At 35.9% G+C, this 11,943-nt stretch overlaps 5 protein-coding genes across 9 annotated transcripts; 1 reads left to right on the top strand and 4 right to left on the bottom strand.

Moving 5' to 3' along the window:
- Positions 1-33: 33 nt before the first annotated feature.
- Positions 34-3,520, bottom strand: LOC110842175 (histidine triad nucleotide-binding protein 3). 4 transcript variants are annotated; one of them, XM_035846932.1, is made up of 10 exons: positions 3,131-3,520; positions 2,741-2,831; positions 2,561-2,646; positions 2,135-2,300; positions 1,985-2,056; positions 1,869-1,917; positions 1,696-1,788; positions 1,487-1,571; positions 1,359-1,395; positions 34-919 (listed from the first exon to the last, which is right to left on the bottom strand). In XM_035846932.1, the coding sequence occupies exons 3-10, from the start codon at positions 2,572-2,574 to the stop codon at positions 830-832; spliced, it is 606 nt and encodes a 201-aa protein (XP_035702825.1). In that variant the 5' UTR covers positions 2,575-2,646; positions 2,741-2,831; positions 3,131-3,520; the 3' UTR covers positions 34-829. The 4 variants fall into 4 exon arrangements, with proteins under 4 accessions (XP_035702825.1, XP_035702824.1, XP_035702827.1 ...); XM_035846931.1 differs by having other exon boundaries at positions 2,741-3,520; XM_035846934.1 differs by lacking the exon at positions 2,561-2,646 and having other exon boundaries at positions 3,131-3,519.
- Positions 3,521-3,910: 390 nt separating this feature from the next.
- Positions 3,911-6,169, top strand: LOC110842170. Its single transcript, XM_022087883.2, has one exon. The coding sequence runs from the start codon at positions 4,386-4,388 to the stop codon at positions 5,511-5,513; it is 1,128 nt and encodes a 375-aa protein (XP_021943575.1). The 5' UTR covers positions 3,911-4,385; the 3' UTR covers positions 5,514-6,169.
- On the bottom strand, positions 5,630-6,768 carry LOC110842174. The gene is made up of 3 exons (XM_022087886.2): positions 6,233-6,768; positions 5,963-6,135; positions 5,630-5,863 (listed from the first exon to the last, which is right to left on the bottom strand). Exons 1-3 carry the CDS (start codon positions 6,337-6,339, stop codon positions 5,742-5,744), a joined length of 402 nt encoding a protein of 133 aa, XP_021943578.1. The 5' UTR covers positions 6,340-6,768; the 3' UTR covers positions 5,630-5,741.
- Positions 6,769-7,025: 257 nt separating this feature from the next.
- On the bottom strand, positions 7,026-8,657 carry LOC110842171 (larval cuticle protein A3A). The gene is made up of 2 exons (XM_022087884.2): positions 7,949-8,657; positions 7,026-7,890 (listed from the first exon to the last, which is right to left on the bottom strand). The coding sequence occupies exons 1-2, from the start codon at positions 7,958-7,960 to the stop codon at positions 7,207-7,209; spliced, it is 696 nt and encodes a 231-aa protein (XP_021943576.1). The 5' UTR covers positions 7,961-8,657; the 3' UTR covers positions 7,026-7,206.
- Positions 8,658-8,900: 243 nt separating this feature from the next.
- LOC110842169 (4-coumarate--CoA ligase 1) lies at positions 8,901-11,886 on the bottom strand. 2 transcript variants are annotated; one of them, XM_022087881.2, is made up of 11 exons: positions 11,395-11,884; positions 11,124-11,292; positions 11,001-11,039; positions 10,737-10,913; positions 10,379-10,671; positions 10,123-10,300; positions 9,760-10,038; positions 9,616-9,698; positions 9,434-9,541; positions 9,172-9,232; positions 8,901-9,101 (listed from the first exon to the last, which is right to left on the bottom strand). In XM_022087881.2, the coding sequence occupies exons 1-11, from the start codon at positions 11,737-11,739 to the stop codon at positions 8,983-8,985; spliced, it is 1,851 nt and encodes a 616-aa protein (XP_021943573.1). In that variant the 5' UTR covers positions 11,740-11,884; the 3' UTR covers positions 8,901-8,982. The 2 variants fall into 2 exon arrangements, with proteins under 2 accessions (XP_021943573.1, XP_021943574.1); XM_022087882.2 differs by lacking the exon at positions 9,616-9,698 and having other exon boundaries at positions 11,395-11,886.
- Between the last annotated feature and the right edge of the window lie 57 nt (positions 11,887-11,943).

Genomic DNA, 11,943 nt, shown 5'->3' with positions numbered 1-11,943 from the left:
CGTACACAATTTTGCATGCAGTTCAACTACAAATTCCACAGACAACCGTTTATATCTTTATTCATAAATTTATTTTTGCACACTGACTTAATTTCGCATTTAACTTTAACCCGAACACGTGACAAATAATTTTAAATCTTACAAAAGACACTGGTTATAATGTAAAAAATAGATAACGCTATGTGTAAATATGATGATGATTAAGTACAATAGTTCATATGCGCACAACAATATAATCTTTTATGAACATCAAATAATTATTGCTGATGACAATTCTCGGCACACAAAATTATTTGTCACCAAGTCACATAGTTTCCTTTGTCTAGGTACTTTTGATGATGAGAGATACTGACTGAGGGGTAGTGATGATAAGGTGAAGGATAAGGAAGGTGACGAAGGGAACGTATATAATAACATATCGACGACCAAGGGGTGTGTGTGTGTGTTGGGTTTTTCTTCCTCCGGCCATGAGTGATATTTTATAGGCGACGCCACGTATTGTAATACCATCTTAAATGTGTGGTTACCGTTTTCTGACACTCTGACCAACTCTTCCTGACGTCATATTGGAGTCCATTCCACAGTGGATTAGTATAATATAACGACATACATTTTTTTGGGTTTTGCTCATAAACTCTTATAATTATTTGACTTGATTGATTTCAAGGTGTGATTGTATAATTGACATCATATCACGCACGGCATGCAAGATGAATGACTAAGTTTTTTTGATACGGTACAACATCGAGAAAACTTTTTGGAACTGTACATTCTACATGGAACTGGAGACCATATTATTTTACTTAATATCACAGACCAGTTAGAGCATCTACTGATCTGGTTGCGAGTTTATCGCATTTCCTGCACCTGCCTCCTCAGTGCTCTTCATCTGCATTAATCGGTCCCGAACATAATCCGGCTGCGTAAAAGCACAAAATTCATGTAACGAATTATATGTATGTAGTAATCCCGTATAAAAATCATGTGGCGACTTCTGCATAATACGGCACACTTAGGATTAGTCGGCATCATGATTTATGCATAAAAAATTGTGAATAATTCTGCATAAATTCCTGGAGAGTATATTCTGCATAAAAGTTTATAAACAGATATTTTTATGAAGAGACTTTTCTTCATACAAAGCTTGTGGCTAGAATTATCTCATTTCTATAGAAACACCTTAGCATAATTATGCATAATCCTGCACAGTTTATGCACAAATCACCCTGCATAAATTTGTGTGCATAAAATTCAGCCAAATTGCTGCATAAAATCCAGCCAAATTGCTGCATAAAATCCGTTAAAATTTTTATACGGGATGGGTGTGACACTGATATTTAATTTTATTAAATACTCACGCTAACAAACCACATGCTGTTAGGCCGAAACATATTCCTGTAATTTAAGTATTTTTATTCATTACAACATAATGCACTAGTTTTTATGTACCAGAGTACTGCACTTTATCAAATTATGCTTAAATAACCTGGCAAAAAATCCCATTTGATCTGCAGGAGCTAAGACATGAAGATGAAGATGATTTACCATGTGAAATGGAGGCCAATGAAATCCTTTAAAAAAGTAAAATCTTTTACTTTTAAAATCAGTACATATTAATTTTAGTCAAATTGTAACAATCGCTGCTGTTTTGGGTTATTAATCCATAATCGACACACAAGTTAAACAGTAACATACCCAAAAGTCGCTGCACTTGAGTTGGATCGCCAATTCCTGCATCTTGATTTAACTTTTCTGCTAAAACCTGATTAGCAACTTCAATCATTCGGTCTAAAATTAAAAAAAATAATTTATGTCAGGTTAGATCTTACATAAAAGTATTAAATATATGTATATTATTAGAGGATTACCCAAAATCCGAATTTGCGATGATACCATCGCTTTGGCATCTCGAATATGCTATAATTGATCAAGTACATGCAATTATTCCATCGAGAAACTAATTTCCAGAGTCTCAATTCCATACCTCATTGGTAACCACGAGAAAGTGGTGTTTTGTTGCTGGCTTGATGTCCTCAAAAACTACAATCTCTTCATCCTACAGAGTATGTATCGCACTGCATTATTATATTGCACACGAATTTTTCTACTCGAAACAAATGAACTAATATCTTGCCTGGAATATAATAGGATTGCTCTCCTTGCCATCGAAGATGCGGCAGAACGTACACTTGTCACGATCTACCGGTCCCATGAAGTCAGCTTTCGTCGGGATACTGGGTAGGCCTTTGGGCATAGACGGGATGCTCGGAATACTGGGAATGTTGGGCATATGCCCTTTGCTATATTAAAAAAATATCAATATTTTTATTCAGACATGAGAGATATATACATAGGTAGGCAAATAATAAAATAATTCAATCATCTAAGACAACCAAGGAAAGCATAATAAATTTGATAAACTTGTGCAAACTTTATGCTAAACAACTAAATACGTACTTATGCACATTCTAGATTAGCAACAATTTTTTAAAAGATAAGGCATAATCTATGTATTACAACTACAAATTTTGGCTTCTAAGACTTGTCAACGAATAATTACATGGAGTTCAACATGATGTAAAGATGTTTGCAGGTTGTTAAAAGAGGTTGTTAGGTTTTTATAATTAACCGATCCCGGAAACCACGCTGCATGTTAGCATTTTTTCAATAGAGATATAGTTATCATTCCTTTCAACATTAGTTTTAATTAAAAACTGGATAATGTGTGATAAAGACTTACCAAATCTGTCGCAATGCAGTCAAGGATGTCCCAGCAGATGAACCGTAATACGCCCAGAAAATTGTATATTTAAGCACTAGAAGGTTGATGCCTGCATAGAAGGACAGAGTCCAACAAGAAGAAAATCTGAGGGCTAATTTGCATTACCAACAGGACAGGAATAAGTGTTGCGAACAAATTGACTAAATCGGGACAAATGCACCGATTGACTGGAAGGAGTGGAGTGGCTGACCGTGACACAGACTCTAAAATAAAATGGGTCCTCTCCCAGTTACGACGTCATTTTTGTTTCAATAGACACATTTTTGACCCTAACGCTTATCAGAAATCAAGTATGTGTGTAACTTCAGAAAGAGGAATCCAGTTAATTCTTGAAATTTATGGACGTACGCAAAGGGGTAATTTTTGGTGGTAATGGTTGTTACGCAGCGAGGGTGGTTAGGGATGGTCTTCCTTCGACTTTCTCCGACTTTTGCCGGTGGAGAAAGTGAGACTGAGTTTTTTGGGAGTAGTATAAGTGGTGTCCCGAAGTGGATTTCGGGGTTTCCTGTATTATTCTCTGACTTTTCGACTTGCTTTCACTCACTTAGCACTCAGTCGTACTTTAGAACCAAATACTTTAATTTCTACCACTTTTCAATGAGTTCACGTGAACATCACATTCCCTATAGTTTTTGGAACCATCCTATGCCTACACTTGCATATGTATATATAAGTATTGTACGCAGGAGAATTACAAGAACCTTTTTTATGTAAGAAAACTTGGGTCATGTATGCTCATATGAACATTTGGATTACTGTTGGTTGTGTGCTGGTTTAAACCAAGTTTAATGTAAATATTTTGTATGCGATTCTAATATAACCCCGCATTTCCATTTTTTGTGGTTCTTTGTTACATTTGCATCTGTCTGATTTTCATGCCTTTGAAACATAATTTATTATTGGTAGTTGTGCATATAATAAATTGTTTCATTTCAGGATAATCTTTCATGAATCATATACGTGCATATATATAACTAAAATTGTCATTTGTGTCAATTGCAGTAGTTGAATTGCATTGTATTAATTGAATAAATTGAGAGTACATTTGTTAACTTGGCCTATTTGCAATTTTTATTTTCAAGACACTGCTACCTACTTACGTAGTCCTCTCTTATCAATCATTACTTGATAGTGGACGCATGAATATTTGGTTTATTATTTATTCTGCATTCTGTCGGCAACTGCACAATATTTTACCTTGCCACATATGTAAGTTTAGACAACAATCCTCGTCAACCACCCTCACTTGTTGCATAGGCCTTTTAAGTACTACAATCACTGCTATTCATTGTATTACAAGTTCCCATCTATAGCTCATAGAATTGCATAACAAGCTTATTTACTTGTCGAATGTTACAAGCTGAACTGCTGAGTATTTGGCTAAGTGAATTAGATTATTTGATTACTTCAATGGTGACCAGCGGTGAGACGACTGCAGATACAAATTTGCCAACAAAACATATATGTAGTGATAAATACATAACTCATCGGAAAATTAGAAAATTAAAAAAATAGTTACAGAGCGGTGCAGAGTTTGTGCACTCTTTATAAAAATCAGTGTTAAAAAGTACTAAATACGCACACATCTATTTTAAAATTCATAATGGAGCCAAACTTGAAACGTCAAATTGAAGGAAAGTCCAGTGAAAGCAAGTTAATAGCAACTTTTCAAAATAAGTATTTTGAACTTTTGATGACTGAAGCGGCAAACACGCCGATTGAGAACAACGATTCTGGTAGTTTTCCCCTTCTGCATTGGGTGAACCCATACCTCATCGATGAGGGACAAGCGTTTTTCAAAAAAAATTTGGACTCTGTGCTCTATGCCCATTTTGTTGGTCTAACTATTGCTTTCTCCTACAAACCAATCGCCTCCGTCCTACTCCGATCCGGAGGAACTCATGTTAAGTATAATGCCAGAATGCGATATTTGTCCACAATATTGCATCTCAAAAAGTGGTACGAGTCTGACTTGCTTCGTAAATCCGCAAAAGGGGCACAAGATGTGAACTATGTACGAAAATTGCACGCCAAAGTGCTCGACCTCCTCCTTTCCGACGACTCTTGCGTCGTTGATGAAGAAGATTTGATTTTGACGGATGAACAAGAGTGCTTGTTGAAGACACTGCTCAGTGATGCTCAATCTTCAAGTGCAGAAGAGCTTTCAGCCGATTTTAATTCGTACGACCCTGAAGTTTTGATGAGCCAACTGGACATGGTTCTAATTCAGTATGCTTTCATGGGATTCATTGCAATGGCTCCGGAAACATTTGGGATTCATGACAGAATGGGGTTGACTGGGTTTATCCATATTTGGGCTGTGATTGGTACCTTATTAGGAATAGACGATCGTTTCAATCTAGGACTCCATCAAGATCAACAATCATTGGACCTCATTTCCCAATATCTATTTGTGCCATGCTTTAAAAGGTTGGACGAAGGTGTGTTCGTATTGTGGCAAGGAATGTTTGACGGTGTTGGAAAATTTGCTCCATTCCTGAAACTGAAGCCAGTACTTTACTTCATTTACAAAGACATTCTTAAAATACCATCTACACGACTACATGCTTCATTAAGTCGTTACGAACTGTTTTCTTATCATCGGCAAGCTTGGAACTTGAATCATGCTAAAAGAAACTATATGATGAAACAAGTCTTTAATATTCTTACACGAATAGATATTCATTTTGCAGCCAAGAAATTTATGCGAAATTCGCCAAATATATATTAAGTTGGACAAATAATGTTTGTGCGTACATATTTAAAATTCACGTAGCACACTAGGCTGTACGCTACTGTTGTAGGTTATGTATTATTGTCAGAAAAACTACTTATATCCAAGCAAAATTTAATTTTAAGAAACATTCCTATTTATTAACATACATAAGGTAAGATAAAAAAACTGTAAATATAGTTTTTGTTTTTGTACGTATATTCTAAATATATTACTTAGCTTCAATTATTTTAACACTGTAATATCTTGATATGTGGGCGGAGAATCTTCTAACGTTCTTGGGTCCATTATTATTGGTGATGGGAATATTTTGGAATTTATCACAGTGTCATAATGCGGTGGACAATCTACATATGTAATATTCATAACAGGAGAATTACAGTAAAGTAAAAAAATTCTTTGTAACGATTTGATTTTTAAAAATGTACATATGTATTTTTATTTACCTGACTTTAATGAACTGGTAGTTGTACTCGACAATGAGCTGCAAAAACTTGCATTATTTGTGCTGTGACTGCGAAATTCTGTGCTACGACCTCCTCGCGAAAAGAAGAAGAATATGAAAAATGCCCAAACCAAAATAATTATCGTAGCTGAAAATAGGACGATTAAGTATGTTCTATAAAAAAAATAAATAACAACTTCAACATGTATACGTTTCAAGAAATATAATTTCATAATCATGTCCATGCTTATCTACATAAGAGAAGCCTTACCCGAGTCCAACGTTCATATCGTGAACTATGACATCACTAGTCGTTGTAGTTGCGATCGTACTTGAAGATGCGGAACTAAATCCTAATAAATTTTCTTCTGTTTCCATACTTGATACAATTCACGATTAAATATTTGTGTATCACTTTTTCGCATCTACCTTTCCTCCAAAATTGCACTGAACCAATTTGATATTATAGTTACTGGAAGAACCCAGTCAGGGTTTTATTAACCAATAAAATACAGCACTAATAAACAATAAATGCCTTTATACATATGCAGCCTTCAATTCTGAATGTCAATGTTAATCGTGAATTATATGTTATCTCCGAAAATTATTATTGTATGTATTCACCAATCCAATGCTGATCTCTTAATCCTTTCTGGATTACACATTCTACGAGTTGTGAAAGAATACGCAACTTGCAACTACAAGGAAGACATGGTAATGTCATGCTATTATATTTTCATGCTTCATATTTGCACAGTATAATGTTTATTCCGTCGGGATAGTCAAAGAAATTCATCCGAATTCCTAGAGCGTAAGCTCACGGTTACATGTCTCAATGCGAGAAACAAGAAGATCATACATCATTGTGCATCATAATCGTATTCGCAAATTTTCACAGTACCTGCAGACATCTATTTATAGACCATAATCGTGACTCTCAACTGAACCCATCCGGTTAATATTAAATATCTCGCGCAGACACAAATAAACTGAAATGATGATGAAGATTTATGCAAAGCGTTTTTATGCACAAATTACAATGAAGTTTAGCTTCGTATACATAATCAAGCGAATAACGAATTTGGTGGGGAATTTATTTCATTATATTCCATATTAGAATAGAACATTATATAAAAGTAGCAAAAAACCAAGGTAAAAAATTATACTTGGTATTACATTAGTGCGGCATTCCATTCTTAGAACCTTCAACATGTATGTAGACAGCTAGGAGAGATTGAAAAATAGTTACTTTTGCCAAACACGATGCGAGCCATAATTGAATGGTCTGGAAATAGCGACAATTTTGTTATTAAATTCTGGAGCGTTTGGAGGAGCATATCTTGGCGTTTTCTCCACCACGGCATTAAAACCTTCTTTCCCTGCCGTATATGAAACCACTCGAAGTGTTCCGTCGGGTTCAACGACAGTGTACTTTCCAACCACATTGTCCCCAGTTCGAGTTTCATGGTGTGACTTTTGGTCTCCTGTGGCCGCGTCTTTCACCGCATATCCGAAACTGTAGGTGGGAGTGTCGGTGTGAATTAGTGGGAGAACTATTTTTCTTGGAGCACTGACCGCAAGGATGTTGTTAAATGACCCTTGTTGAATGGGGACTGCGACAGCAGCAGGGGACGAGACTTGATGAATCGTATTTTGTGGGGGTTTTTGCTCGGGTCGGTTCACTGCGACAAACTGAGGTCGACTAACTGAGAGAAACTGGTTTTGGACGGCTTGTTGCTGTTGGGGTTGGTGTTGTTGAAAGTGGAAGGGTTGCTGGGACTGATGCAGATAGTGCGGATAATAATGTTGGTACTGGTGAAAGACCTGCTGGTGGGGATGAAATAAATAGAAACCTTGTCCCGATGGGGTCAGACCGCTGAGACCAGACGACTGTGCGACAGCAGTTATCGCGAGAAATATGAGTGATGTCTGCAATAATTTTTTATTAGGTTTACATGCATTGTGTTAAAATTTATTTTCTTGTTACCTTTAGCATCATGATAATAGAATACGTATCTTCCTTGTGAAGCACTTCTAAATTAAGACTGCTGCAGGAAGATTATACAGAACGTCTTATATATATGTCTGAAAAGTGACACCAACGACCTGATCAAACATACCGATGATTTTTGAGTGTCAGTTTCCATGTTTTTTTTCTAGACAAATCACAAGCAGTGACAAACAACCCTTTCCATATATTGTTTTAGCAGCCATTTATTATACGTGTCAAAAGCATTTTCAAAGTTGAGGTTACGTTAGAGCTCAGCTCATTAATACGTGTTAACATGTTTCTGCCTGACCAATAACCTTCGATTAATTGGCTTAACAAAGGAACCACCACGCAGGCTATGTACTACTTGTTATGCTTTGTAGCTAACAACTATATACGTGTAATATAAGAAGTTATGGGATCTACATATGTATATGATGCAAAATTATCTGATGACATGTTTACGAATGCTATCAGACCAATCTAATAAGATGACATGTGTAGACACTGAAAATCTAGAGCATTCTTGGATGAAACATTTTAGTTAAATATGTTTACATTTAAAATCTCTTGGCAAGGTAAACAGGACCCGGAATTTCAATTAAATAATTACCTGTTGTAAGCATGATCTTTCTCATAGAAGCGTGATAAAACTTGTCCTAGCTGCTTCTAGAGGATTATGAATCGTCGAACATGGAAACAGCTTCAACTTAACTTCTGGAATCATGTACTCACCAAGCCCAATCATAAACAGATTTTATTTGTCATTGAATTGGTAATTTTAAAACCATCACAATTAGGTAGTGATTAAAGCACAATAATCTGTATCTGCACTAATTTTTTTTTATTCTAACGTGCATTAAATTCATGTGTTCCCAACAAAATATGCAACATATGCAATTTAAAACAAGTGAGTGATATTTTATTGTTACGCAGTTAACAATATATGTACGTATTAGGAAATAGTATTTTATTTTGAACTAATTTAAAATTAATATGTGACTATGTCATTGAAATTTTTTTAAATGTTCTCACTTATTTCCATAAAGTTCGAACGCCATGGTTCGCAACACTTTGCCTGTTTTTCCTCTGGGAAGTTGGTCCACAAAGATGACTCCACCTCTGAGCTGTTTGTACCCAGCCACTTTTCCTATGTATGTATATCAACGGGAATTGTGTTAGACCAATTATGCAAAAAAATCCTTCATGTGAGAGTTTACCATTTGTGAATGATGCAATTTCTTCCGGGGTAGCACTCATGCCCGCCTTCAGAACAACGATCTGCGTAATATAAGGAATTATTCAATTTATTTAGATGTACAAAATTGTCTAATGTCACGTTTGCGAAGGTTTTCAATATTCAATAAAATTACACACAAGGACAATAAGAATCAATTGCATTCTTGGATAAAATATTTTACAGGAGTCGGAATTTCAATAAAACGTAATAACTAAAACGTAGAAAAAAGTAAGAATATTTACGGCACGCGGAATGTGATCTCCACCATCGGGGTCTTTCATGCCAAAAACACAAGCTTCTCCTACAGCAGGGTGAAGCAGAATATATTCTTCTAATTCGGCAGGGGAAATCTATGAGATTCAATTTCACAGCGTAAGATTATGCAGTTAATATTAGTAGTATAACATTTATGGTTAGAGTTTACGTGGTTATTGAAATATTTAAATGTTTCCTTAATCCTATCAACGACAAAAACGAAGCCATTCTCATCGTAATAGCCAAGGTCGCCTAAGAGCAGTGGGTTTAATAGATTGCCTATTTAGTTGTAATCTGATTGGTAAACTCGTACCTGTATTCATCCAACGATCTCCCCCAACCTCTTGAAAGTTTTGTTCATTAACTTCTGGCCTATTCCAATAACCAGAGGATAAAATTGGACTTGACACGCAGAGTTCCCCTTGTTTGGATGGGCCGAGTGGTGTTCCAGTTTTGAGGTCTTTCACCTTTAACTTTGTGTTGGGATACAGTTTTCCAACCGATAATGTGGGAATATTTGGAACGGCTCGAATAAGGTCCACGCTTCCACCAATGTCGACGGTCGTGGTTATGGCCCCACATTCAGTCATTCCTACATATTACGTATGTAATAATGTATAAACGTGTATAGACGTGTATATACGTATATATACGTGTAGTGGTCCTTATTTAATACCAAAGCCGTTGATCACATATTTGACGTTGGGAAGTTTTTTCATCGTTTCATAAAATGAATCCTTCAATACAATCCCTCCACTGCAAACAATTTCGATGCTACTTCTGTCAATCTTGTTAGCTTCAGGATCATTGACCAATGAAATTAGGAAAAGTGGAAATCCGAAAACCAGAAAGGGCTAATGATAATCAAAATGTACTTCAAAAATTTTTTGAGCAATATTTTTTTAAGTTTATGTAATTGCTTCATCATTTACGTGATACTTGTCGACAGCTTTAAAAATATTTTCTTTGTTGATCGTTGTCATCATAATACTATGATCACCCACGAATACGTTGCGAAGCGGATAAAGAAGTCCAAGAACATGGGTTCCTTTCAGCAACCATAAGGCAGGCAAGGGATTGTGCCTTGGAACCCCGTCGGTAGCTGAGCAAAAATTTAACACAGTAAAGTTGCTGTAAATAGCTCCTTTGCTCTTTCCGGTTGTCCCACTAGTGCATAATATCAAAATCGGGTCATGAAGATCGCTAGTTATTTTTTCCGGACATTCTACAAAATATGAATAATGCATTATACTCTCGGAAACAATTTATAAATTGCTTCCTTTAACTAACGGGCTCCATCGTCTTCAAAAATTTCGTCCACTGATGTGCACCCGGCTGCAGTTCCGAATACACAAATCTCAACTGGCCAGGACACCGTTTTAGCTGCAGATTGGCATTGGGCAACTGTCGATGGATCGCAAAATAGCCACTTTGCAGTGTAATCCTTCACACGATCGGATAGCGTTTCTGTTAATTTTAAAATACGTGCAACATATAAAATGATGAACCCGTGTACTGGCTATTATCTGATGAAAAATATCAGTAGTATTTAACCTGCAGTGTCTTCAGGATATGAGGTACAAACAACCCCTCCTAGAAATGTGTTTGAAATTTATGTGGCATATAAGTATGGATTATGGTTTAGTTTTACTTGCTCATGAAAAGATATTTGCAAACCTGTTCTCCATACTCCAATGACAATGGCAAACATTTTTGTAATATCGAACGTAAGATAAATGATTTTGTCTCCGCTTTTCATCCCACGCTTCACAAGAAAACTCGCCACTTTCCGGCTCATTACATCAACATCATTAAAAGTTAATGTTTCTCCCGTGATGGAATTTGTCTACGTGTACAAAATTCAGGTTAATTTGTGCCTCTGTTTTTTCATTAAAAATATATATAGTTAGGTAAAAAAAAATGCTGATAATGTAATAAAAAAAATTACCATCCATTTGGATCTCCCTTCTTTCAAATTTTCTTCTGCCCTATCGAGCAATGCCTGGGCCATGCTCTTATGTTTGTAAACCAATTTATTTGGTACATAATCCGATTCCAGAATAATTTCCCCTCCATTTTTGACAATCATATTGTTGCAAGATTGTTTATGAAAGTTTCGATGTGATTGTACTAACAGTATTTGAGAAACTAGATCTGGCTTCTTTATTGCCACGCTGATTGACCTTGGCCAAAATTTTGTGTAACTTGTTATAGGCGTGTTGACTCTGACAATGAAGGATGATGAGACAGCAGATAAAGTTCTACTGAATTTATTGAAATAATGTGTAATCATGGACGTTAAAAATAAAAATAAAATAGCGTTGTTTGCCTAATAGATAGGTCAGATTGGTCGTGTAAAATAACACAATTTGTAAACTGTGGGTCTGTGGTTATACCGAGTAAAGTATTTATTTTATTGATGTGTGTTAATCTGATAACGTCACTTGACTTTTGGGGATAGCCCGTTGATATTCAACAATTGTATGTAAAGTCGATT

Source organism: Folsomia candida, unplaced genomic scaffold (genome assembly GCF_002217175.1).
Source record: "Folsomia candida strain VU population unplaced genomic scaffold, ASM221717v1 Fcan01_Sc001, whole genome shotgun sequence".
In the NCBI taxonomy this organism is placed as follows: Eukaryota; Metazoa; Arthropoda; class Collembola; order Entomobryomorpha; family Isotomidae; genus Folsomia; species Folsomia candida.
Note: the sequence above shows the minus strand (reverse complement) of the source record. Positions and strands in the feature narration are given on the sequence as shown.

Bases quoted from the DNA above. Each gene is read 5' to 3' on its own strand.
- LOC110842169 (XM_022087881.2), bottom strand. From the start codon at position 11,739: ATGATTACACATTATTTCAATAAATTCAGTAGAACTTTATCTGCTGTC. The intron at 10,039-10,122 runs GTATTAAATAAG...CGTAATATGTAG, and splicing joins ATATGTGATCAACGGCTTTG to GAATGACTGAATGTGGGGCC. The intron at 9,233-9,433 runs GTAAATATTCTT...TATATTACGCAG, and splicing joins GAGATCACATTCCGCGTGCC to ATCGTTGTTCTGAAGGCGGG.
- LOC110842175 (XM_035846931.1), bottom strand. The intron at 2,057-2,134 runs GCAAGATATTAG...CATACTCTGTAG, and splicing joins GCAATCCTATTATATTCCAG to GATGAAGAGATTGTAGTTTT. The intron at 1,396-1,486 runs GTTATTTAAGCA...CTTAAATTACAG, and splicing joins CAAATGGGATTTTTTGCCAG to GAATATGTTTCGGCCTAACA.
- LOC110842170 (XM_022087883.2), top strand. From the start codon at position 4,386: ATGGAGCCAAACTTGAAACGTCAAATTGAAGGAAAGTCCAGTGAAAGC.
- LOC110842174 (XM_022087886.2), bottom strand. From the start codon at position 6,339: ATGGAAACAGAAGAAAATTTATTAGGATTTAGTTCCGCATCTTCAAGT. The intron at 6,136-6,232 runs GTAAGGCTTCTC...TTTTTTTTATAG, and splicing joins GATATGAACGTTGGACTCGG to AACATACTTAATCGTCCTAT. The intron at 5,864-5,962 runs GTAAATAAAAAT...TTACATATGTAG, and splicing joins TACCAGTTCATTAAAGTCAG to ATTGTCCACCGCATTATGAC.